Consider the following 27292-nt stretch of genomic DNA (forward strand, 5'->3'; position numbering starts at 1 on the left):
TTTGAGAAAAACATTTGTTTCATAAGATTTTCCCCCATTTTCAATTGTTTTAGTTCAATGAAAGGTTAGATTGTTGTGATTTTTTTTTTAAATAAAAGATCAAAAGGATTAATAATTCATGTTTATTTTCAGAGCCTTCTTTGATCATATTTACCAAGGGTGCCAATAATTCTGACCACGACTGTGTATATATATATACATATATATATATATATATATATATACACACACATACAAACACACACACACAGGCTCAAAAGTTTGGGATCAGTAAGATTGAGAGAAAAAGACAGAAAAACAATATATACATATTAGGGATGGGAAGATTCCTCGATTGGCTTAGAAAGTGTCCAATAATCTGTAACCAATATTTTATATGTAGATTGATTTCTCCTCTCGAAACTGTTTCTCATGCATGTTCTCTCATCACCACTGTGTGTGAATATGACGAATCACAACAACACGGAGACCTGAGGATTAAAACCTGACTTGAAATAAACTTACAAATCAATCGGGACTGAAGCGGTTATAAACAACAATGTAAATTCACAACATAATCTAACTAATTTGTGCACGCTTATTCTTAAACATGGATCAAATCCACCATGGCAAACAGCGAATATATTTGTGCTGTTTAATGCATTTGAGGCATTTTATTTTATAATTCTGAGTCAAATATGCATTTTATGATAGCAGTAACTGTAAAGTTGCTATTGTTATTGGGTAAATAAAATGTAAGCTAATACAGTCCTAATTACCAAACTCAGATTAGTTATTTTTTGTTTTTATAGCACTTTCTTCAGATTTTAACTTTTAGTGATTGTTAATGTTTTAAAGAGCAATGTTATGCTATCTGTTCTAACTATAAAAGGTACAGCTGTTATAAAACCAGAGAGAAAGGCTGCATGGCTATGATAGTATGTGGTAATATCTTTGCATTCCTACTGGTCAGTGAGCTCAGCTTAGCCTGACAGTTTGCCTGCCCTGGACCAGGTTAGCTTTCCAGCATAAGCTGCCACAATGACTGAGGTTGATCTTTGTTCAATTTGCTTTATGGAACCAAATCATTTGATAGTGAGTCAGACTAACTGAAATAAGCTGGCCTATTTGGTAAACTTGTTTTATGAAACAGGCCTCGAGGCGTTAGAAGTCAGAAGACACATAAGTTAATTTATGATTTGCTGTCTGTCTGAACCAAAGAAATAAAAGCGATCATATTTTTTCCATTGCATCGAATCACATTGTGTTGAATCGAATCACACTGCATCTTAATAGGGGTGAATCGTATCGCATGGCTAGCTGCTTCATATGTATCTTCAATGTATCGTATCGTTGGCTATACATATATATATATATATATATATATATATAATTTTATTTTTTTTCCCCTTCAGAATTTGCATTAGAGTAGTGCTACTGCATTAACATCATGTTGTGATATTTGTATTAGGTTACCAATTACATTTATTAGAAAATGAATATTAATTTGTGCAGTAATACATTTTCAAATAAGCCAATTATGAGGCTTAATATATCTAGTCAGATTTACAGGCTTGTGATGCTGAAATCTGTTGACAGATATGCCATTATTGAATCATAACTCCATCAGTTTAGGCAGATATATTTAGCAAACAAAGTGTGCCGGGGTATTTTCTGCACTCTACATTTCAGGCAAATCCAATTCTTTTTTTGAACACCTATTTTGTGAGCGCAGCCAGGGGTTGCCATGGAAACAGATTGAAAGATCCCAAACCATAATTAATACCTTGCCACAAACTTAAGTTATTTTCAGATCACCATCTTTTATTTAGCAACCTAGACATGTAAAAATCAAACAACCCCGCTGACCAAAGCATTCACACAGCAGTTTGAAAATGTGCTTTCTTTTTTTTTTAACAAGCATAAACCGGACAATATACACAATGCGTCGGACATCATAAATAGCATGACACATTTAAACAATCTCACAGATCACCACAAAAACACATTCTTCCAGACAGATCAGATCGGATAAGAAAAAAAACAAAAGTAAGAATGGGAGGTTTTCGTCTTTCTAGTTACTGAATTTCAGTGATTAAAACGATAATGAAAGTTAAAAACAACTTTGGTATAAAAAAGATGGACATTCATCACTACATTCTCAATCTTGCAAGCAGAGTAATGGGGTTTATGTTGTTTGTAGCTTGTGTAATGAACTTTAGTACGGTGGCATCCATAAAATGAGACGTCCTCTAATAAATCACACTGCATGGTGTTTTACTCCAAACATCAATTCTGCTGCCTCTCAACTCATATCAGTCATGTCACTACACATAAAGACTAATTGCCATAAACAAAGTATAAAAAGACAGGTACAATGCTCGCTCATTACATTAAAGCAGGAATAGAGCCTGAACTTGGTCTCAATGTCAAATATCTCTGTTTTTAAAGCTCATCCTGTAATACAATCAAGGTAATATTAATTCAGCACATACAAAACAATCTCTAATATCCCTAGAGGACTCGTTGACCTATAAATTGCCATAATCTGCTATTGAGTGTCATTCAACAATCAGAATGGATTTGATTTGTGATCGTAACCATGGAGATAGTTTTGCAGATATCAGTGTGACTCAGATCTGACAGACCAATCGTCTGATAGATTGGAGATCTGTGGAGAGACGGGGGCTCTGGCAGCTAATGCAATCTAGATGTAGATTTACACTGCTTGTCAAATGTAAAATCCTAACATTTTAAGAAAGAGAACTTCCATGTCTGATACCCCAACAATTTGTAAAAATTCGTAAGACCATATTCGTACGTTTTTATGGCCTACCCCTAATCCTTACCCATCTCTGGGGTCTAGAGTTAGCTACCTTGTAAAATATGTACGAATTGGTCATGAGATAACATTGGATACCCATATCAAACTTTATGAACTGACCTGAAACTCAAGATGTGGCCACAATGTGCATGAGTAGAAAAAACTGAAACGGTACTGGTGATTTTCTGTCAGGAACAGAACACAATGTAATTCAAAATACAGGTAAAACACCAGTAAAATAATTCCTTCATAATAACACAGTACGTTGTGCCCAAACTTTCTTAGTGTGGCCATAAAGACAGCAAAGTTTTGGGAGTGAAAACTACATTCAAATGTGGCAGCGACTAGACAGTGTAAAACAAGGAAGATGGCAATTTCACCGAGTGAAAATAGTGTTAGATACAGTTTGCACCAAGTATAATTAGCAACAAATAGCATCTTGTTTACACTGTTCAAATAGTGATGTTACCGTTTTCACAAGAAGGTTAAATAGATGAAAACATGCAAACTACAAAGAAAATATCTAAGCAATTCTGGGCATTATAATGTAAGTTATAGTTTGTAATAACACTCAGTGTAAATAGACATCACCTTTAAAATTATAAGTGAATCTCCTAAATGATTTTTGAATGTGAACAGAATTTAAATTGAGATGTGGGACAGCTGTGAAGATGAAATACAAATGGCAACTGTTATAACCTGTTTGTTGTTATTGTTGGGAGAGTGACTAGAAATGTTCAAATCTGGGACATTTTAGTTATCCGGCATCAACAGAAATGCAGTTTTGCGCCATATTTTTTGGGAGAGGTTTCCAACCGTTTTTGGTCTGTGACTCACCCACCCAACTGAAATGAATACATTCACCCTTTCAATTTTCTAAATGCATCTTTATGATCTAATTATGAACAATTAATACAAATTTGCATTGACCTGTTCTCAAAAAAATGTATTGTGCTTAAACCACACCCCTTTCCATTCAGCACATCTGCCTCCATCCAATCAAACACCAGTCAACTGAAGCAAGTCCCCACCCTACTCTTTTTCAATAATCTGTTTCACTCAGATGTACGTCACCAAACGGACGACTTGCCGCTACTTCCGTTACATCACAACTTTGAGAAAAACAATACATTTTAAATCGTTTTTTTCTCTCTTGCATTTTTGAAGATGCTGTGTCATGTTCATAGTTCAGCTTTGAAAACCCCTGCATTTTGCCCAATTTTGTTTTCCATCTAGCTGTTTTGAAAACAAGGATACATCTTGTGTGAACGGCAACCCATTGCTCAAAATCTCTGGCGACCTCAAGGCAGAAAACTGTAGTGGAGAGACAGGTATCAACATTTACAAATGACATACATTCGTGCCATTTTCTAGCACAATCTACTTGTATAATTAGCAGTTCCCCTGCATTAACAAATAGTAACATCACAAGGATTTAATGAGGAGCGTAAACCATATTTACTCGCAGTGTTGTGCTTGGGAAAAAAAAAGCATAATTCTTGCAAACAGTAAAAGTCTGGTTGCGCAGAACTGACATTGCTAATATTAGCTCACATCTTTGCCATCTCTATGTGGGTTTAGAAGAGGTGCACAAAACAACACTAACGCCTAGTGCAAGGTTGCTTTAAAGTGCTGCTGGAGCGTGTATTTCACCTTGAATGATGTGGGATCCTCCTCAGCTGAACTGCCAGCTCTGCCCACCGCAGGGACTTTTCCAGACAACGGTAGTCTCATGACAGAGTCTGGATTAATCTGTTCTGACCACAACCAATTGCTTTTCCTTTTTTCTGCAGCTCCTTTCTTTCCCAGCACCACTTATGACTTGTAGGACCTGCGTCTTTATTGTAATTTTTCAACAAGAATGCCCTTCGATAAGCCAAGCACAGCCTGATTTCTTTGATAACTGTGGTGTTGCTTCATGACTGCTGACAGTCAGTTTATCTGAACGTGCTCTTATCTGGAGCAGGACAGAGGGTAGTGACCACACAGCAACTGGGACATGACCGAAATAAACAGCTAATGGACGAATCTTACTGTTCTAGTTCAAAACAAGCCATTGTAACCTACTGACAGCTCAAATGAACAGTGAGAGACTCAACAGCACAGCATGATGCAGATGACATTATATTATTTCCCAAAATTAGACTCATTAGTGCATGGTGATCACCTGTCCTTTGTGATTAATTTTTAAACACAAGAGATACTCCTGCGGTTTTAACCACAGACAAGTTACTCCTACATCTTTCTACAAGTCACTGAGGGGTTTTAACAGACCATTTCACACTGCAAGCTAAAGTGCCCAATTAATTTTTCAAATGCAGTGTTTTTTCTTTAAAAAGTTGTTCACATGACCTTTTAAATGCGGCCCATATCAAACACTGCTCTAAACAGGCAATGCTCAAATGGTTCATTAAAAAACAGATTCAAGAATAACAAAGTCACTATCTTTAGGAGTGAGTCATTGAATTATTCACTCAAGTGATTTGTTCCAAAACACCACTGCTGTGTTATGCATGCTGACCCTGACATGTTTTTAACAACTTACATATTACAATTTAACATGACATTTTATTATATTAAATTAGAACATTTAATTATATTGTCAGGTTTTTATTATTTCAGTATACTGTATATGCCTTTTTGGCATCCCCTTATGTTGCTTCCACAAATCAACAAACAACCTTGTCAAAATGGATAATGCATATTATCTTTTTTTTTATTATTATATACTTTAGTGAAAAAAAAAAAAAAAAAAAAAAAAAAAAAGTGTAAATAAATGTTTTTTTTTTTTTTAATTTCAGTGTGATCTTAATGAAGTGCAACAGTTTTACAGCAGCCTTGGTTCCAGAAGTATTTTTTCCATTCATATTTCCCATAGAGATTTTTTTAGAAAGTCTTCATCAGTTTTAATGAGTGGAAATAACTAGTCCCATGCAGCAGTGTGAATGACAGAATCGAATCAAAAATGATGAAGAAATATAAAATTATTCATTTAAATATGTATACAAATGTTTAAGTCGTTTGATAGCATAAGGAAACTGACCCTACATCATTTGCTGTGCTTCATGGGAGCAATTCTCTAGCCGGTGGAGATTTCTTTGCAGAATCATGGGTAATGTAGTTTTCACCAGCTGTTGAACATGATTATTAAAAAAAAAAAAAAAAAAAAACTTGAAGTAATGAAATATGCTTCAAGAAAAGCACATACCATTGATTAACCACCACGTAGTTCACAGTAGCAAGTTATCAATAAAATAAATTCCACTATGGAGAAAATTAATATGATTTTTACATCCGGAACGCCACTGTTGCACTCTATTGCCTTATGGTATTATCAAATATTTCTCATGGGCTATTCTGCTCTCTAGATAACCATTCATGTTGGCCAATGAAAAATCTACAGTGGTGCCAAGTAAGAGAGTTCAAAAGCAAACCAAGGTCTACAATATTTGAGAGTAAACAGTTAAGACACCTTTATGTGTAGTACTTTTATGGAGTGTAACTCATACATTTGTTTGAGTCAAACCAACGGTAAATCCAATGTGCAACTACGATGAAATCCCTCTTAATTCACACTAAAGTCACATGGGGGACTCACTTTATCTGATTTTATACTCCCATATGAAAGTGAACCAAATCTATATTGGTGCATAGTGCTGTCATCCCAAAAACCCCAGATCTATCATGTGTAACAGAAGAAAAATCAGATTTGGGTCACATTGATCTGTGTGAATGTAGCCACAGTTTTTGAGTTTGTTTGATAGCTTGCTGTCTTTCCGTGCCACTCTGATGAAAATGTCCTAGAACGCCCCTGTCCACTTTGATCAGTCTCACCACCAAAATAGCATGCACCACTTTTTTTTTTTTAAACAATCACAGACACACACACTTTCAGTCTCTGCTTGATTCCCTAGTCGCTTACACAGGCACTTTTTGCCTAACAGCAGAAAACCAATGGAGAAGACAAGAAACCCTGTGAACTAGTTTCTATTCTTAGTCCTCCATAGTAAAAAGAAACATCTCTAAAGACAATACCTCATTGCATTTTGGCCACAGTCCTCTATGAAATCTGCCAAAACTGCAGGAAGGTTTAGAAATCTTGATTTGATTGTTTTTTTAGCTGTCCTTGAGGCTTCTTTAAAAGGTGAAGTGTGTCATTTCATGTTAAATACCCTAAAAAGTGTAAACACTGTCCATTTGGTGACAATAATGGCTCTGAAATTAAACTTCACCTTTAAACTGATGTCACAAACCAATGTTTATTCACTGTCATCTATTGCAAAATACAACTTTCTTAAAGGGATAGTTCACCCAAAAATGAAAATTCTGTCATTAATTACCCACCCTCATGTCGTTCCAAACCTGTAAGACCTTTGTTCATCTTTGGAACACAATTTAAGATATTTTTGATGAAATCTGAGAGCTCTCTACCCCTCCCATAGACAGCAAGGATCCTAACACGATTCAGGTCCAGAAACGTAGTAAGAACATCGTTAAAATAATCTGTGACATCAGTGGTTCAACCGTAATTTTACAAAGCTACAAGAATAGTTTTTGTGCGCAAAGAAAACAAAAATAACAACATACGTAAACAAAGTATTCTCGTAGCTTCGTAAAATTACGGTTAAACCACTGATGCCACATGGGTTACGTTTCTGGACCTTGATCGTGTTAGGATCCTTGCTGTCTATGGGAGGGTCAGAGAGATCTTGGAATTCAACAAAAATATCTTAATTTGTGTTCCGAAGGTCTTACGGGTTTGGAACGACATGAGGGTGAGTAATTAATGACGGGATTTTTGAGTGAACTATCCCTTTAACATAAACTGGGACATATATGTAGAAGATGCGAGGATATGCTAAAATATTGTTCCCTTTGGGTGAGTTGTTTTTTTTATACGCGGCTAATAACTGTAGCAAGAGGAGCTCAGGCTCTGAAAGTGCAATTTAGAGAAGAGATTAAACCTATGAACACTAAGCTTGGGCCACCTTTTCCATTATGGCTCTAACTGGATAGGAATGAAGAGCTGATGTACTCACACCGTGATAAAGACTGAAATGTGCTCCACCCGGGCATGTGGGAAAAAGCAGGAAGCAGATTTTGGCAGCAGAACAGGGTTTAGCACCACACCACACCAATCAACAGCAAAGATTCAACTAGATCATGGGTTATTGTGATGAAAACAAACGCTTCATTTGCAGTAGAAACCGCGTTTCCTTCTGCCAGGAGAAAGGCAGCTTTCAGGGACCAGTAATGGACCGATAAAAGCAGCAGGTGCAGTGCATCATGGGTAACAGTCTCGCTGCCCACGGCGATACACAAACTCTTTTATATACAAATGAAAAATTCCGCCCATGGCCTGTATCCTCGGCATGACCGTGTCCTCATATGTCGCACAAAAGGCAAAAAACCTTTTGCCTTTTTCCTTGCAGCTCCTTATTCTCAGTCTCTTTTATCTGCCTCTCAGTACTCCCACTCATCCGTTTTCATATCCAGGTAACTAAGGATATTCTGGGCGTGTTTAACAGCTTGCTTACGGGCAGTTTTGGTCCCCTGGTCACCCTGAGGGTCTACAGCATCAAGAGCCAGAAGTTGTTTGGTCAGTAGTTCTTCCAATAACATATAGTTCTTGTCAGCCCTTTTTCCGTCAAAGCTCAAAACCTGAGCCTGCAGGTCGCACAGGCTGGCTAAGACACGCCACACGGCCGCATGAGACGGAGCCTCGGGTGGTCCGGGGTTATGCCGTCCGAGGGCTTCCCAGAGGTCAAGGAAGGTGATGAGCGCCTGAACTTCCAACACGGCCCTGCGCCGTGCCTCCCGGATGCAGGGATTTCGTCCTGTGTCCACTTGATCCAGGTGCGTGAGGAGACCTTGCAGCTCCGTCCCCTGTCCTGCAGCACCGTGCCGGAGCACCTCCTCCCGCAGCACTGAGACACGGCCCCTGATCACCTCAATTTCACGGATCGAGTCATTCTGAGCTAGATCATACCTGGAGATACAGTGAATTAACTTCATTAATATAAATTAAGTAACTAATAATCCATTAAAATAGGCCAAACTCTTGATCACATACAAGTTACATTCAGAATGTAAATAAAAAAATATTTTAATTATATATACCGTTTACATTATGTAATAATTTATATGCAGTATATCCTCATTTTTATATACATTTAAAATTGTAAAAAAAAAAAGTGTTACAAAAGACTTTCATTAAAAAAATACTGTTAATTTTAACTCTTATTTAAAGCTGCAGTCTGTAACTTTTTGTGTTCAAAATTTACAAAATTTATATAATAAGTGAGTACACAATGAATCCATTTTCCGAAACGTGTTTTTGGCTTGTCCTGAATCACTACGGTACACCTATAATAAGTGTTTATATTCAGACTATTTTAGACTGGTTCGGGTAGGTACCACTGGGGAGTAGCCGGGTAGCTGCGTGATTCGTCATAGACATAAACAGAGAGAAGTAGCTCCAGCTGTAATGTTCTTCTGCAAAACGCACAAAGTTCTGTTTATTAACCGCTAGAGCACCAGACGTTACAGACTGCAGCTTTAAGCAGCAAATCAGCATATTCAGAAGGATCATGAAGACTGAAGATGATGTTATGATGCTAAAATATATTAAATTAGAAAACTTAAACTGCAACAATATTTCACAATATTACAGTTTTACATTATTTTAAATCAAATAAATACAGCCTTAGTGAGCATAAGAAACAAAAAAATTGTAATAATTAAATTCCAAAAATATTTTAAAAATTTCATCCTTCAATAAGTCTAATTAAATGTCACATAAGTAAACATTATACAGCATTTCAGTGGTGCTGCATATTGTAGTTTGTGTATTGATGTGTGTATTAAGTGTTACCTGCGTGTTTGCTCCCCTTCTCCCTCCAGGTCAAGATGTTTTAGCAGACCATTAATCTCCTCCACCACTTGTTTTCTGTAGTTCCTCACCGCAGCATTACTAGACACATCCAGGGCGTCCAGTTCAACCAACAGCTCTGTAAGGATCCTCGCCAGGTGGGCACAGCTATCACGGCCACTCAGACCCATCAGCAGAGCCACTTCCTGGCACCGGGCACCACTCACCTACACAAGATGAGTTCATTTCAGGTTTTCTTTATTTTACTGTCAACACTGTTTAAGTTGTTTCATGGCTAAAATCAGAATGTTTTTTCAAAAATGATTAAAAATGTTATCTACACTGCCATTCAAAAAAGTTTTTTTAAAAATGTTTTTTAAAGAAGTCTCCTATGCTCATTAAGGCTGCATTTATTTGATCATAAATACAGTAAAACCAGTAAAATTGTGAAATATTACAACAATTTAAAATAACTGTTCTCTATTTGAATATATTTTAAAATATACTTTATTCCTGCCATGCAAAGCTGAATTTTTAGCATCATTACTCCAGTCTTCAGTGTCACATGATCCTTTAGATCTTACTCTCACCAAACTTTTGAATGGTAGTGTAAATAAAACACTATTAACATTTTAATGGCTATTTTCTACTCTCTCTCTCTGACCTTTAAAATAAAAAAGTTCTGTTTTGTAACTATTATGTGAAGATACAGCAGTGATTTGCTGGTAAAGATTCAGGATTGTGATTTCTCGTGATTTCTTTTTAGCAATACCACTCACCTGCGCCATGACTTGATTAATACGCTGCACAGCCTCATGTGTGTCATCGGACAACGGCAGCGCCAACGTATGAGTGCGGACACGACCCTCCAGTATTTCCTGTACGGCACAGACCCGTGTCAGCGCTTTGTAACGGGCCTTCCTGAGCGGGACACTTCCACCCGTCTTAACCTGGGCCAGCCGCATGGCCACGCCCTGCACAGCCTCCACCAGCTCCTCACTGATCTCAAAGGCATCCTGAGCCTGGCCCTGCCGGAACGGCCCCACAACCCCTTCATTCAACAAATTCTGCGCCTCCTGGGTCAGCTCCTCAATGGCCAGCCGAGACGGATGCGTAGCATTGCCCTCCAGGTAGCGAAGCAGACCCTCAACCTCTCCTGCTGCACGCTTCCGAGCCTGCTGAAGCTCCGGCCGGCCCTCTGTCTCCACCTGGGTCGGGAAACAAAACATGGTTGCACTGGTGTGACTTCATATCGAACTAAAAAAGTTTGATGGCCTGTCCTGACCTTATCGACCTCCAGCAGTAATCGGGTCAGCTCTCGCTCCAGTCGTTTGTACTCTCTGTCGCTCTGCAGGCCACTGTAAGAGCACACCTGTGGGCCCAGGCTGGCAATCTCCCTTTGCACCTCGTCCAGCCGTAACAGGGCTGGGTGCTGCCCAGGGTACGGGCCCTGGGGTCCCGCATAACCTGTGAAGGATCCTGGCATCTGCTGCGTCTGTTGCTGCTGACTGCCATGATCCATCGTCCTCTTCCCACCATCAAAGGGTTTCCTAAACAGGCTGAAGGAGAAGAGAGAGGTGAGAGCTGGTCAAGATATGGAAATAGTCACAGTGTGATGTTGGAACAGTAAATACAGTGGATGAAATGGAATACAAGTAAAAGAGAAGATTTTCATGGGTAGCTGGCAGGAAAACTACTTTAAACAACATTTTGTTAATTCTTATATTGTGCAGGTAGAATTTATAAAGGTCATACTAATTGATAATAGCAGACTATATAGAATATTGTGCTAAAAATGTATTTTTTTACACTGCATGACCATTTAAATGAACTAGTGACTCAAAACTATCGCCTTACTTTAGCCCGATTCACAACGGTTAGCTTATAATAATGTTTTCTAATTTGAGTGGTACGGGTAGGTTTTCGTGGGAAATTTGAGCATGGCACTGCGTCATTACGTCACGTCTGTAAACATAAAGAAGTTGTCCCGACTACTAGGCTATCGCATGTGAGGATCCTGCAGGTGGCAGATCGTTTAGTCTTTTCTCACAGTAGCTAGAATAATTAAATGTATCTTTTTGATGGCGGATTGTAATCCAGAAAGGATTATGTGTTTATGAAACACATGTGAATGAAATTAAATTATATTCCAGTTTTAAATGTGCTTCTGATTACAGATAGCCTGGGATTACACAAGATTTGTATTTTAAAGAAAACCAGTTCGAAATGAACATAATTTGCTTTTTTGGTTAAAAGAATTTCTTAATATGAATTTCGAATGGCATGACAATTAGATTAGACCGTACAGAAACTGAAATCTACACGCTAATACACACTATACTCATTTTCACGCAATGCTGATGTTGTTAACATGAATAATTTGAGAATAAAGTATAAGAATAATTATAATTTTCACGGTCTGATGTGATATGAGCTAACCGATCTTTCGATTAAATCACCACTGGTAGCGCGATTTATTGTAATGCTTTTTTTGGTCAGAACAAACGTGGTAGACTTGTTACTTGTTCAGATGGCATTATACGGTGAAAATTCTTATTTGGGTCATATATTCAAAACGTAGACAAGAATCTGTGATTGTGAAGTACAGTAATGATCCACACCGGTGCGGTGACTGACTGGCACACATCCTCAAAACACATGCCTCCTCAAAACATCACATTCATCCGTGCTGGAGCCGTGCCGGAGCACAACTCACGCTAGAAAGATAATTCTGCACAGAGCTGCAATTCCAGGTTTTCAAACAGAGTTGGCGACAAAGAGGCAAAACTTACGGACTGCAGCTTTAAACAAACTAGCATTCAAATTCTTTTGCTTTTGTTTTTGAAAGAAAACGTTTATGCTTACCAAGGCTGTATTTATTTAATCAAAAATACTAGTAAAATTAATAATTCTAAATGTTTTTACTGTCAGCTTTAGAATAACTTACTGACCCCAAACTTTTGAACAGTAATGTACATTCAAATCTGTTACCAAATAAATAAAAGTTCACAGACATATTGTACTTCAACTACACTTATACAGTGGCCTCAAAAATAAGTCAAGTCAAGTCTGCTTTATTGTCAATTCTTCCACATGTACAGCACATACATACAGAGAATTGAAATTACATTACCCTTGGTGTAAACAGTTAACATTAAACACGTTCAAATACAGATAATACAGATAATACGGTACATATGTACATACAACTCTATAGCTATACAAGTAAGGACATTGTAGAAAAAAAAATAAATAAATAAATAAAGAAATAGATAAAGTGGCATAAGGCGCATGGCAGATAGTGCAAACCAGTTAAATAAAAACAAAACTGTGCAGATATATTTGTAGTGCAAAGAGCGTATCAATCTGAGAATATTGTATAAAAATAAAAATAAAAAAAGATAGATAAAGTGACATAAGGCACATGGCAGAATAGATGGAGTGCAAACCAGTTAAATAAACCAAAACTGTGCAGATATATGTGTAGTGCAAAAAGAGCTTGTCAGTCTGAGGACATTGTAGAAAAATAAAAAAGATAGATAAAGTGACATAAGGCACATGGCAGAATAGATAGAGTGCAAAACAGTTAAATAAAACAAAAACTGTGCAGATATGTGTGTAGTGCAAAAAGAGCTTGTCAGTCTGTTAAGTTGACAGGAGAACAGTCTTTTTATGAGACTATCCGAGGAGGTAGTTTGCAGTCAATGCTGGATGAGGTAGTGATCAGTCCAATGCTGCACAAGTGAGAGGTGCTGGTCACAGTTTGTAAGTAGGTGGCTGGTCCTGGGGGTGTGGGGAGCCGTGGGGGGGGGGGGGGGGGGGGGGGGGGGGGTCTGATAGTGTCAGAGTTCAGTGTTGTATGGGGTAAGAAGAGGGGAGGGGGGGCAGGGACGGGAGGGAGTTCAGCTTCCTGACAGCCTGATGTATGAAGCTGTCCTTCAGTCTGCTGGTCCTCGCCTGGAGACTCCGCAGTCTCCTCCCTGATGGCAGCAGATTGAAGAAGCTGTGTGTCGGGTGGGTGGGATCACCTGCAATGCGGAGGGCTTTGCGGGTGAGACGGGTGCTGTAGATGTCCTGGAGGGAGGGGAGAGAGACACCAATGATCTTCTCAGCTGCTCTCACTATTCGCTGAAGTGACTTGCGGCAGGATGCGTTGCAAGCGCCATACCACACAGTGATGCAGCTGGTTAGGATGCTCTCGATGGTGCCTCTGTAGAAGGTGCACATGATGGGGGTCGGGGCTCTGGCTCTTCTGAGTTTGCGGAGGAAGTAGAGACGCTGCTGTGCTTTCTTGGCCAGTGCTACAGTGTTGTTAGTCCAGGAGAGGTCCTCTGTGATGTGCACACCCAGGAACTTGGTGCTGCTCACTCTCTCCACAGTCGCACCGTTGATGGTCAGAGGGGCATGCTGAGTGTGTACTCTCCTGAAGTCAACAACAATCTCCTTCGTCTTCTCCACATTCAGAGAGAGATTGTTGTCACTGCACCACCCGGCCAGGCGGCTCACCTCGCTCCTGTAGTTTGTCTCATCTCTGTTGCTGATGAGACCCACCACAGTTGTGTCATCCGCAAACTTAATGATCAGGTTAGAGTTGTGTGACGGTGTGCAGTCGTGGGTCAGCAGAGTGAAGAGGAGGGGGCTCAGCACACATCCTTGGGGGGCCCCAGTGTTCAGTGTGATGGTGCTGGATGTGTTACTGCCAACCCGTACTGCTTGAGGTCTCCCGGTCAGGAAGTCCAACAGCCAGTTGCACAGAGAGGTGTTGAGCCCCAGCTGGACCAGTTTGTGTGTGAGCTGTTGAGCGATGATTGTGTTGAATGCTGAACTGAAGTCTATGAACAGCATCCTGACATATGAGTCTTTTTTGTCCAGATGTGTGAGGGCTGGGTGGAGGGCAGTGGCGATGGCATCATCGGTCGAGCGGTTGGACCTTGGATAATTTAGAGAAAGAAGATATTTTGAAGTTTCTGGTCCCAATTGACTTCCATAGTATGGAAAAAAAACATATGGAAGTCAATGGGAACTAGAAATTGAAAGGTTGTCCACCCCACATTCTTCAAAATATCACGTTACACAGAAAAATTAATTCACACAGGATTGGAATGACATGCGGTTGAGTAAATGATGACAGAATTTTCATTTTGGGTGAATTATCACTAAGAGACGCATTTAAAATGAATTTCATTGTATTAAATCAAAATAACAAAATATCAGTCAAACGTGGTGACAAACAAATGTTTTTTCTTCCTAAATTACTTTATCCAGCAGGTCATTTTTAGTGGATGTCTAATGAGAAGTTAAAAAAAAAAAAAGATATGATCCACTTGTCAAAAATTAAAGTGTGTATTATTTTAGTGTGGTGGGATGAAATAAAGTTAATCCTAACCCAGGTAAAATTTTATTAAGAAAAATACAGGAGAGAGGGTTTGTGCACAGGTTGTATGTGTTGCACAGCTGTGATGGCTAAGGCTGACTAAACCAAAGGTTTCCAACTACACCCATCATAAACAAAACACTAACCAAATAGGTTTGCCAATGCAGGAAACAGTAGCTGTAGGAATGCATGACATCACAAACCTCCGTTTGTTAGGTTCACAACCTATTATTATAAGATAACGTTGTGAATCGGGCCAAAGTAAGGCGATAGTTTTGAGCATTTATTCCGGGTTCATTTCAGAAAAGTTGATTTGCATTTTACCTAACATACTTTGGTACCTAACATAGCAAAGGGTACCAAAAGGGTGGAGCTAAACTCACTGCAGAAGTTGATTGGTTTACTAGAATCGTCACTTTTACATGATACAAGGGGATAAAGCTTCTCCTTCACTCGTTCCGCTCTGCTGTGTTCTGCTTATTACATCAGAGTGCGCAAACACACACACACACACCAAAATATAACTGTATTTTATATTCTTATATTTTCACACAGATAATAACCGTTTCTCAATGTGTTTTTGTCTGTTCTTGTGGACTTGTGAAACGTCATTGCCCAAAATCCCGCATAATTTTAAAAATATTACTGTTATTGTGTCATTAAATGTAGTTTTAAGAGTTTTTCAGGCGAGAATGTAGTTGTTTAAAACTCAAATCTGCGGTTTATTTATAAAGATATAGCGCCTATTTGAAAATTTGCTATGCAGCTTTCTCTCGTAATTCGGGGGCGTTTAGTGGAGTTGGGGCGGTTCACGCGTCGCGGTCTCGGCGATTCCACGCGGTACATAAATACAAACTGAAAAACCTGTGAAATCCAAGTTAAAAAGTTCTGAGAATGTTTAACATCTGTATTTATTTGATTGTTTTACAATTGTTTTGTTTTCTTTAGGAATCCTGCAAGCACTTTATTTTTCATTGATATTAAGATGATATAATGTTTTGTTCAGATCAAATGTTTTGACATTGTACACTCACCTAAAGGATTATTAGGAACACCATACTAATACTGTGTTTGACCCCCTTTCGCCTTCAGAACTGCCTTAATTCTACGTGGCATTGATTCAACAAGGTGTTGAAAGCATTCTTTAGAAATGTTGGCCCATATTGATAGGATAGTATCTTGCAGTTGATGGAGATTTGTGGGATGCGCATCCAGGGCACGAAGCTCCCGTTCCACCACATCCCAAAGATGCTCTATTGGGTTGAGATCTGGTGACTGTGGGGGCCATTTTAGTAAAGTGAACTCATTGTCATGTTCAAGAAACCAATTTGAAATGATTCGAGCTTTGTGACATGGTGCATTATCCTGCTGGAAGTAGCCATCAGACGATGGGTACATGGTGGTCATAAAGGGATGGACATGGTCAGAAACAATGCTCAGGTAGGCCGTGGCATTTAAACGATGCCCAATTGGCACTAAGGGGCCTAAAGTGTGCCAAGAAAACATCCCCCACACCATTACACCACCACCACCAGCCTGCACAGTGGTAACAAGGCATGATGGATCCATGTTCTCATTCTGTTTACGCCAAATTCTGACCCTACCATCTGAATGTCTCAACAGAAATCGAGACTCATCAGACCAGGCAACATTTTTCCAGTCTTCAACCGTCCAATTTTGGTGAGCTCGTGCAAATTGTAGCCTCTTTTTCCTATTTGTAGTGGAGATGAGTGGTACCCGGTGGGGTCTTCTGCTGTTGTAGCCCATCCGCCTCAAGGTTGTGCGTGTTGTGGCTTCACAAATGCTTTGCTGCATACCTCGGTTGTAACGAGTGGTTATTTCAGTCAAAGTTGCTCTTCTATCAGCTTGAATCAGTCGGCCCATTCTCCTCTGACCTCTAGCATCAACAAGGCATTTTCGCCCACAGGACTGCCGCATACTGGATGTTTTTCCCTTTTCACACCATTCTTTGTAAACCCTAGAAATGGTTGTGCGTGAAAATCCCAGTAACTGAGCAGATTGTGAAATACTCAGACCGGCCCGTCTGGCACCAACAACCATGCCACGCTCAAAATTGCTTAAATCACCTTTCTTTCCCATTCTGACATTCAGTTTGGAGTTCAGGAGATTGTCTTGACCAGGACCACACCCCTAAATGCATTGAAGCAACTGACATGTGATTGGTTGATTAGATAATTGCATTAATGAGAAATTTAACAGGTGTTCCTAATAATCCTTTAGGTGAGTGTATGTCACAATTGTAAACTTAAACTGTGAACCTTTAAAGTAGAGTCTATAAATATATATTTTTATCTTTTTATAAAATACATTTTATACATACATTTAACTGAAGAATCATGCAAGCACTTGAATATTTCCCGCTTTACTCGTGTTGCACAAAAGGTGGTTCAATAATGTTGAATGATATAGGGACTGATTATTGCAAATGCAGATCCCAGAGTGTTCTGCAGTGTGTTCTGGTTAAACTATTTTTATTTATTTATTTTTTGCTAAGGTTTGCATATGGTGGTGTGTTCTTAATGACAGCTTTCCTAAAAAATATATATCCTATTCCTAAAATAAGAAATATCCCAATATATCGCCTTGCTTACAGTATCGCAATATATCGTATCTTGATGCGTATCGTATCGCCAGATTCTTGCCAATACACAGCCCTATCGGCTAGTCCTTCCGACATTTGCCGCTGGCTCTGATGTCTCTGTGGTGATTAAACGAGAATCAATTCGTTTTGTGTATATTTAACAGGCATTCGTGGTCTCATGAATCTATTATTTGTTCCTGGTCATATAGTTTTGACTGAGCACAAAGTTTAACTTTATATTTATTTTGAACTTTACAGTAGTAACTTGCAGCGCTGACTGTAGCAAACGTTTGACTGTGAATTGTTTGCTTTTGTCTTTATTTCCTCTTATATAAGCCTCTTATACTTTGTACTTATACTTTTATAATGGCTATTATTGTTCATAAAAGAGCCAGGGTTGTGCTTATTGTCGCGCTTTATCGTCGATCGCTACTTTCCGGCATACACCACGCCTATCAAGTAAAGGGTACTGTTGGCAGTGGAAACGCAAGCCTGATCAGGGTTACCCGTAACGAATAGTACTGAACTGTACTGTACCGTGCCGCTCAGTGGAAACGAGGCATTATACAGGTAAGGAGCTGAGATTAGGAGCACTCTCTTAAACACCTCGTGGAGTTTCAATGATCCTGAGAACGGTGGGGAATCAGCCCAGAACTACACGGGAGGATCTTGTCAATGATCTCAAAGCAGCTGGGACCATAGTCACCAAGAAAACAATCTGTAACACACTATGCTGTGAAGGACTGAAATCCTGCAGCGCCCACAAGGTCCCCCCGCTCAAGAAAGCACATGTACAGGCCCCTTCTGAAGTTTTCCAATGAACATCTGAATGATTCAGAGGAGAACTGGATGAAAGTGTTGTGGTCAGATGAGACCAAAATCGAACACTTTGGAATTAACTTAACTCGCCGTGTTTGGAGGAGGAGGAGGAATGCTGTCCCCAAGAACACCATCCCCACCGTCAAACATGGAGGTGGAAACATTATGCTTTGAGGATGTTTTTTTGCTAAGGGGACAGGACAACTGCACCGCATCAAAGGGACGATGGACAGGGCCATGTACCGTCAGGGCCAGGGCATTGAAAATGGGTTGTGGATGGGTATTCCAGCATGAAAATGAGGCAAAACACTTGGCCAAGGCAACAAAGGAGTGGCTCAAGAAGAAGCACATTAAGGTCCTGGAGTGGCCTGCCAGTCTCCAGACCTTAATCCCATAGAAAATCTGTGGAGGGAGCTGAAGGTTCGAGTTGCCAAACGTCAGCCTCGAAACCTTAATGACTTGGAAAGGATCTGCAGAGGAGTTGGACAAAATCCCTCCTGAGATGTGTGCAAACCTGGTGGCCAACTACAAGAAACATCTGACCTCTGTGATTGCCAACAAGGGTTTTGCCACCAAGTATTAAGTCATGTTTTGCGAAGGGGTCAAATACTTATTTCACTCATTAAAATGCAAATCAATTTATAACTTTTTTTGAAATGTGTTTTTCTGTATCTTTTTGTTGTTATTCTGTCTCTCACTGTTCAAATAAACCTACCATTAAAATTATAGACTGATCATTTCTTTGTCAGTGGGCGAACGTACAAAATCAGCAGGGGATCAAAAAATTTTTTCCCCTCACTGTACATGGGTCTACTTGTATTTTATATAAAAAAAAATTTGTGTGTTTGTGTGTATTATACCCTTACAAATTGTTTTTGGAATATAAAATCTGCGATATTATTCTCACCTCAACAGTATAATTTAGACAATGCTCCAGCTGTACACACATTACAAACTGAAGCATGAATACTGAGAGTATTCCGCAGATGTTGGTGAAATCTTCAACTTAATTTAATCCTGAATATTACTTTAATGCACAATAATAATACATTCACAACTGTGCAGTGAGAAAGCAGTCCTTGTATACCTTTTCCTCTAAATTTTTTTTTTTCCTATATAAAAAACAGTAGAACGTTGTCAAGAAGAAACCTCATGGTAGTGTAAAATAAAATGATTACAGCAGCCATATAAAAGTAAAAATCTCCAAAAATAGCTCCAATCTACAACAAAACCAGTTAGATATTACTGTTGCGTTCAAAAATCTCAAATAAATACTCCTTGAATACTCCCAAGAAACATCAAGGTTCAAGAGTACTAATAAACAGTTCACCTAGCTTGTTGAATTTGTAGAGCAACAGTACAACGTTAGTGTGACGTCATGCTGTGATTGTAGGAGGGGAGGGAAGGGTCACATAAGGACGAGTCAGAAGAACATCATCTGTCCAGATGCTCCACCTGCTACCCAGCTTCCTGTCTCCCCTCCTTAATCGTTCTCCGCTATCCAGTAATTTAAACAACAGAAGACCTCTTATTATAGGTTGATAACTTATTATCTAGATGTTGCAGTGTGCTTAAATGACACTTAATTCTGAATATATAACTGATCGACTTGAATGCCTTGTTGCTTGATTTTAGTTCTGTTTTTGTTTTTTTACCCTACATCTTAATCACAATATTACCGTCGTGACGTTTCGCTGCATAATATTGTCTTATTCAGAATAAGGTAAATAATTAGATTACTGATGTCCTTGTAAACATAGTCACTTTTACACAACAAACAACCAATAATGTGGCCTTGATGATTCCATAGCACACATATCACCTTACCAAGGCACCTTATTGAATTTAATACAAATGAAAACTGGGCTGCGAGGGATAGACTTACAATCAAACTCTATAAAGGTTTAGATCAAATCATTTTCACAACTTTCAAAACTGTTTTATGGAGCTTTTTGTCAGGTTTTTTCCAGAAACACATTTCGTCAGCTGAGCAGTTTGTATGTTAAGCAACAGTACAATCCATTGAACAAACTGTACTTCTATCCCGCAGCTTAGTTGTGAAATAATAATATAAAAAATAAATCACTGGATTATTCACAATTACGTCCTGCTGAAACTGGTCTAAACTAACTAGACTAACTAAAACAGTTATCTGTTCATGGAGGTTGAAAGCAATGTCTCATCATCATCACAATGATCATCATGTATAAAAAAATTTCTTAAAGTATATTGTAAAAAACATCCTGTTAAATTTGGGCTATAAACTGTCAGTGAAATTCAATACTGTGAAAATCAACAGGGCAACACATGTGACACTAAAATGATGCAATAAGCATTAATATAACAAATAATAAATCTACACTATGGAAAATCCATAAAAAATATGACCTAATGTACTGTGTACTATCGATTTTCACAGGTGTTTTACCCATATTTTGAATTAAACATCGTGTTGTGTTTTAAAGTTAAATTACATGTCTGTTAACTTAATGGTCTTGTTCTGCCAGGACATAATCCATTATCTTTAATTATTAAATTAAAAATGAGCAGACTTCTATTTCAGTTACTGAGACTAATAGCAGGGGTCTTTAAACTTCAGCATCAATACAGCAGCTCTGATGCTGATGTTACCGGCGAGATCAACTAAAACTGCACCTCTTCATCATCATCATCATCATCATCATCATATGTGCCATCATGAAGAGTGTCTTAAAGCTGTACCCAGATACATGAACCATGCCCCCCCTCCCCCCCAAATATGGGTTTTGCGATGGCTGATTCTTAAATTACTACATTTGTTCGTCTCCCATACTGAATATGTGGCTACATCCTTGACATGAACTATTACATCAATAAAGCAGAGTTAGAATATAACACAAACCTGAACATGCAACATCAAAACGATTTGTCCCTGACAAGGCTGTGCCTGGATTTGCATGAATGAAACCATCGCATAAGGACATTTTTATTGCTTCTGCACACCAGCCAACCCTATCCGACACATCCGAGCACATCTAACCACCTCCTCCTAAAATGCGCATCATATTTCTCACCTTTTCAACGCGCCGAAAACGTTCGCGCACATGTCTAACAGACCCTGTTTCCATTAGCTGCGCTGCTGAAATGTTTTACGCGGTGCAACACTCCAGTAATTTCTGGATCGTGGTCTTGCAATGACTCTGGAAGAGACTGGCGTTTAGAGCAACATCACATCGGTATGGACTGCATTCCTGCCCCTCCCCTTCCCTCCCACTATAAGCGCTAGTGATTCATCTCAGTGACTCTTTTGAATCAGTTCGCTAAATGAGTCATTCAGTGACTCGTTATGCAGTTGCATCGTTACGCCGGTAGGTGGCGCCGGGTGATTGTCATTTTGCGTGCTATTGAATCCTTCACTTTGAGTCATTGATGATTTATTATTCTTTTTAATATTTTGCCTGCCAACAAATCTTAAAAAAATCAAAATGACACAAATGACAACAAAGCATATCTTACATTCCCCCCACCCCCATTTACTCAACCCATTTACTGCGTGTACTGTGAATATTTACGATGTATATACAAATACACACACATACAATATATATATTGAAAATATTTACATATATTCCTGTAATTTATATTAGATATAAATATATTTCATATATAAACACAACATTTTCTTAAATATATATAGAACATACATGTATGTGAATTTATATACACAGTACACACATATATTATGTTTAACAAACGTTTATTTTGAGTGCAGATAATTGCGATTACAGGAATATATGTAAATATTTTCAATATATATATTGTATGTGTGTGTATTTGTATATACATCGTAAATATTCACAGTACACGCACATATATTATGTAAATAAGAGATTAATCACGATTAATCATTTGACAGCACTATTTATTAGTTGATAATTCTGTTTTGAGAAGGATATCGATTCACATGCCAAGATTAACAAACATTGTCTGGTTCATTCAGCCTGGTTTGTTTGTCTCTCAATCAGTGTCCCTCCAAATCTCATTCAGACTAAAACACTGACTGAATTCAGAATAGCATACTACTCATATCAGGCTAGTTATTCAGATGACATAACTGCATAAAAAGAACATCATCATCCATTGGTGTGGACGATAATATAGTTATCACTCTTGGTGTGAACGGGCCTTCAATGCACGCTTCAGTTATGTTGTACTCTGGCTTCTGATTGGCTGTGAATGTTTGTTTTTATCATTTTATCATGTTCTGAAAGTGATTTCAACAATATTGATCCTCGGTCATGGTCGTTATAGCTGTGCCACGGATTACGTATTCTCATAGAAACTTTATATTCAAGTTATATTTATCATCCCAGACATCAAAAACGATAATTAGCTTCTATATTGTAAATATTTTAACTTTAGATTTTTGCTTTAGATTCTAATCTTCCTTGATTGTAAGAGTATAAAGGTTGAATATAAAAAAAGTGTTTTCATTGCTATTAAAATGAAATAGCTGAACATAGGAGCCTGAGAAAAATTCAAATTTTAGAAGACAATTTCAGGCACTTGCAGACTTTTGCATCTGAATTCTTCATATATAAGATATATATTTCCTTTCTGCCAAGATATCAAACCAATTTAATATTCCTTCACAGTCCTCACTACATGTCAATATCTAAAGACAGGTGTGCAGTCAAAAGAGAGAGAGACTATAGTAAAATATCAATGCATGGTGAATGAGAATGATTCACTTCAAAGACTCGTTCAAAAACAGCGATTCGTTCAGAAACCGAGGAGACCATTCCTCACACCAGGAGGGATCCCTCATACTGGAAGACCTTCAACATGAACACATTTGCCTGATCAGTAAATAAAACTATCTCTCCTTAACAGGAGGCATGTCATATCGACACATCTACTGACTCACCTCACTTCATCATTTCATAATAAACACATTTAGGCGATGAAGTCAAAAGTGAACTCCCTTCCACAACACAAAGTGGTTTCATCTTTTATGCACAACAACGTCAACGAATCTGCTGTAAACGTAATAGCTGAAACACAAAAACAACACAAATGACTGATAATCCGCGTTTAGCTGGCTGCTATTAGGTCCTTTTAAAGCACACAAAGACATTGATCTCTCATTAAGAGCTCACAGCAGTGCAAGGTGAGGCGGTGTATAAATTAAACACATAATCATATAAATACATGTCTTATTAAGCATGATGTTTAACGGGCTGTCCATCCTACCTGCATAACCAGCGGGCAGCCATCTGTGTTTACAGATCATTAAACGCAACGCAGTTTTCATTTACAGCCACCGGGCACACTGACAGAAACCAGCTGGCCAAGCGAGTTACGAAGAGTTTGAATTCATTAAACGTCAATGACACGTGTCATGTGTTGTTGTCAAATTATTTTGAGGCTTTTAGATTAGTACGAGAATATAACAAAATTATATAACGTGTCCCTATATCGTTCATAAAAAAAAAAAAAAAAACTGGGGTCAGTAATTTTTTTTGAAAGAAGCCTCTTATGCTCACCAAGGATTTGCCAAGGCTGCATATATTTACCCAGAATACAGTAAAACAGCAATATTAAGTTTTCATTTATTCCTGGGATGATGTATTTTCAGCATCATTACTCCAGTTTCACATGATCCTTCAGAAATCTTTCTAATATGCTGATTTGCTGTGATATATATATATATATGTATCTGATATATATATATAGGGATACATTTTCAGGATTCTTTAATAAAATTTAAATTAAAATATTCAAAAACAATGCAAAATTGAAAATTATTTACTGAAAGCATGTTTCTTTTCAAACACACACGCGCGCGCGCGCATGCATATATGCATACATAAATGGATAGTAAAAAATTAAAAATTATATTATATTGCCATATAAACATAATCTTTTACGTGAAATCTTGTTGGTTCTGTAGTTACTCATGTAACTCATGGAATGTTTTGGTCGTCCAGTTTGACTAAATCAGAGGTGCCGGATGTAGAAAGCACTATGGAATGTTTTGTAAGGTGAGTTACAAAAATCTGTATTTTTAAATATAATTCACATAAAACACAATGCACTCTTTTCAGAACGCGATTTGTTACGCGATTTCTTTTCTTCTCAGAAAACAATTATATATATATATATATCCTCTCTCGTAGGAAGTACTGATGCATGAATGAGGGAAAGGGCTTTTATTTTAAAATTATCCACCATGTTAAAACTGTATTGAAGATTAAATGCTGTCACTGAGGCCAGTGGAGAAATTGTACTTATTAATTGTGATCAAGGTCAATAACTTCTGAAGGATGAATGTAAAAACAGGTAGTAATTTAATATTTAGGTCTCTGCGTCACACACACGTTTCTCTGTTATTAAGGAGTTCCTGTCGAGTTCATCAACAAAGGCCAAGCCAACCTCCAAAACATGCCAAACGAGCAGAGGTTTGTCGTTCATCTTTTCAAGTTAACAGCAATATAACTGTTCTTCTACACATCTGATACTTATATGCACTATGGCACGCAAAAAAAGAGAGAAAAAAAGCATTAAATTTAATTATTATTACTGCTTTATTAATTGCAATTGCACATCTAATGATTATTGATGTTTTTAATATATATAATTTTAATTAGAAAAAGGTTGCTACTGTAGATCCAGCTGCCTAATTTTAACAATTTTTTTGGGGGGAAATTTCTTCTTCTACCTTGTTTTAATCTTTTTATTATAGAGAACTGGATTCAGTCCAGCAGCAACATCACAATATGACTGGATCGGTCCACCAGACAGCCTGTCAAACCTGAGGCCGATCATATATCACATCCCAGAGAACGAGACACCACTGGAAAGGAAGTTGAGGCGTCTGAGACAGGAGACTGAAGACTGGAACCACGAGTTCTGGACCAACCAGAACTTCACATTTAGCAAGGTGTGAACCACAGTTGTGTGGTGCGAGCTTAAAGCAGTTTGATGCAGGAAACACATTTAACATGCTGAGTAATTACTGTAACTATTGAAATCCTCCATGAAGCTCTTCCTTTACCATTATATCACCACTAGGGTGCAGTTTTGTGTTGTAAATGTTTATTCCTGTAAATGCTTGTAGAATATGTTTAATATGCAGTAGAGAATGGATTTTTTTTTTTTACTCTTAGCAACCGCTTAACAATGTTGGTGAATTTTGCACAGACAAGCACCATTCACCGCATCAAGTTCATATTGACCCATTTATTTATTTTTTTCTATCAGGAAAAGGAAGAATATGTGAGATCACAACTGTCAGCAAAAGGGTTGTCAGAGAGAGATGATGATGGTGAGCTGTCTAAATATGAACACTACCTACAGTATATTTATCACACGTAACCAAATGCACGTGTGTAAGAATCGATGATCATTGAAGAACTCATATTGATCGACCTGATAATTAAATCTTAAATTTGTTTGGGACATGTCTTCTGTATAATGTGCCATATATTATGGTTCCAGGAAGGAAAAGGACTTTAAGCAGTGAGGAAATGGCAGTATTTTACAAACACTTTTTAGACAAAAACATTACAAGACATTCCAGTTATAACAGGTGAGATAAATACTTATTATAATATAATAAAACCTGTTGTATACAATCTTCTACTGTACATGCCTTCTGCCCTCTGATTGATAATTCATGCTGCTTTAACAAGTAAAAGGTTGTTTATTTGTTCATCTCTCAATCATCACTGTATTACATTACATTGTTTTACCCCACAACTTTAAACAAGCTTTCAAATATCATCTTGCCAAAACATTATTTTGAGACATAGTGATGACTAATATTTATATGCATGTTATGTAAATAGTCTGCTATACTGTTATAAAGATCTCATTGATTTTCACTGCAAGCTGTCAGAACTGCATCTTACTTTTTAGCCATATAAATAACAGCAACTGCAGCAAATTGCATTGAGTTTGGGCCACTGAATAAAACTAAGGTGTTTTTCTCCTCCTTAAGCTCCATATTCATCTATATCATAATAGAAGAGACATAAAAGCTTAATGTATCAAATATGATACTCAACAAAAAAGGCGTGCAAACTTTTGTGTTGAGGCTTAATGTAAAAAAATGATATTTTAAATATGTCAGGCTTTACAGGGTTAATACCATGTTATTTATTTCTTCCATATCGTCTTGTTAATCAGGGAATGGTATAGACGGAACTTCACCATTACACTTCTGATGGCGAAAGTAGCTCTACGCAACACATGGAGGACACTGACCGGACAGACGAGGGGAACTGGACGAGAGAAAGGCAAAACTACATGAAATGCAAATAAAGACTGTAAATCAATCAATGCTGATTTGGTATTGTCTCAATGTGAAAGCACTTAAGTTTAGAGCAAAGATTGCAGCAAAATCTGGAACTGTTGTGAAATACTAAAGATGCTTGTCTGCCTGTGTTTGTAAATATGAGAGTGTAATGCAGTCGGGAAGTCGTGGCCTAATAGAGAGTCGGACTTGTAATCCAAAGGTTGCGGGTTCGAGTCTCGGGCCGGCAGGGATTGTAGGTGGGGGGAGTGAATGTACAGCGCTCTCTCCACCCTCAATACCACGACTGAGGTGCCCTTGAGCACATAAATGGCTGCCCACTGCTCCGGGTGTGTGTGTGTTCACTGCTGTGTGTGTGTGTCCACTTTGGATGGGTTAAATGCAGAGCACGAATTCCGAGTATGGGTCACCATCCTTGGCTGTATGTCACTTCACTTTCAGCTCAGCAGGCTAGATTTTGCATTCTCAATTTTCGACCGGGAGAAGCAGTCAATGTTTATAATCTCAGTCTGATAACCTTTTGAAAC

At 38.2% G+C, this 27292-nt stretch overlaps 2 protein-coding genes across 4 annotated transcripts; one reads left to right on the forward strand and one right to left on the reverse strand.

Annotated features, from left to right (window-relative positions):
- Window positions 1-6254: 6254 nt before the first annotated feature.
- LOC306882507 (BAG family molecular chaperone regulator 5-like) lies at window positions 6255-23782 on the reverse strand. Of its 2 annotated transcripts, none has more exons than XM_079437172.1 (5): window positions 23702-23782; window positions 10960-11233; window positions 10454-10882; window positions 9678-9901; window positions 6255-8792 (listed from the first exon to the last, which is right to left on the reverse strand). In XM_079437172.1, exons 1-5 carry the CDS (start codon window positions 23722-23724, stop codon window positions 8267-8269), a joined length of 1476 nt encoding a protein of 491 aa, XP_079293298.1. In that variant the 5' UTR covers window positions 23725-23782; the 3' UTR covers window positions 6255-8266. The 2 variants fall into 2 exon arrangements, with proteins under 2 accessions (XP_079293298.1, XP_079293297.1); XM_079437171.1 differs by lacking the exon at window positions 23702-23782 and adding an exon at window positions 21523-21716.
- Window positions 23737-26790, forward strand: LOC306882508 (cytochrome c oxidase assembly factor 8-like). 2 transcript variants are annotated; one of them, XM_079437174.1, is made up of 6 exons: window positions 23737-24492; window positions 24846-24909; window positions 25194-25391; window positions 25712-25775; window positions 25949-26039; window positions 26639-26790. In XM_079437174.1, exons 1-6 carry the CDS (start codon window positions 24422-24424, stop codon window positions 26760-26762), a joined length of 612 nt encoding a protein of 203 aa, XP_079293300.1. In that variant the 5' UTR covers window positions 23737-24421; the 3' UTR covers window positions 26763-26790. The 2 variants fall into 2 exon arrangements, with proteins under 2 accessions (XP_079293300.1, XP_079293299.1); XM_079437173.1 differs by lacking the exon at window positions 23737-24492 and having other exon boundaries at window positions 24678-24909; window positions 26639-26789.
- The last annotated feature ends 502 nt before the right edge of the window (window positions 26791-27292 follow it).

The sequence above is a fragment of the Barbus barbus genome (genome assembly GCF_936440315.1).
Source record: "Barbus barbus genome assembly, chromosome: 16".
NCBI lineage: Eukaryota > Metazoa > Chordata > Actinopteri > Cypriniformes > Cyprinidae > Barbus > Barbus barbus.

Excerpts from the sequence above, each read along its gene's own strand:
- LOC306882508 (XM_079437174.1), top strand. The coding sequence starts at position 24,422 with ATGTTTTGGTCGTCCAGTTTGACTAAATCAGAGGTGCCGGATGTAGAA. Across the intron at positions 24,910-25,193 it reads AACATGCCAAACGAGCAGAG|AGAACTGGATTCAGTCCAGC; the intron begins GTTTGTCGTTCA and ends TTTTTATTATAG. Across the intron at positions 25,776-25,948 it reads GTCAGAGAGAGATGATGATG|GAAGGAAAAGGACTTTAAGC; the intron begins GTGAGCTGTCTA and ends TTATGGTTCCAG.
- LOC306882507 (XM_079437171.1), bottom strand. The coding sequence starts at position 21,554 with ATGTGCGCGAACGTTTTCGGCGCGTTGAAAAG. Across the intron at positions 11,234-21,522 it reads GTTTTCGGCGCGTTGAAAAG|CCTGTTTAGGAAACCCTTTG; the intron begins GTGAGAAATATG and ends CTTCTCCTTCAG. Across the intron at positions 8,793-9,677 it reads GAAGGGGAGCAAACACGCAG|GTATGATCTAGCTCAGAATG; the intron begins GTAACACTTAAT and ends CTGTATCTCCAG.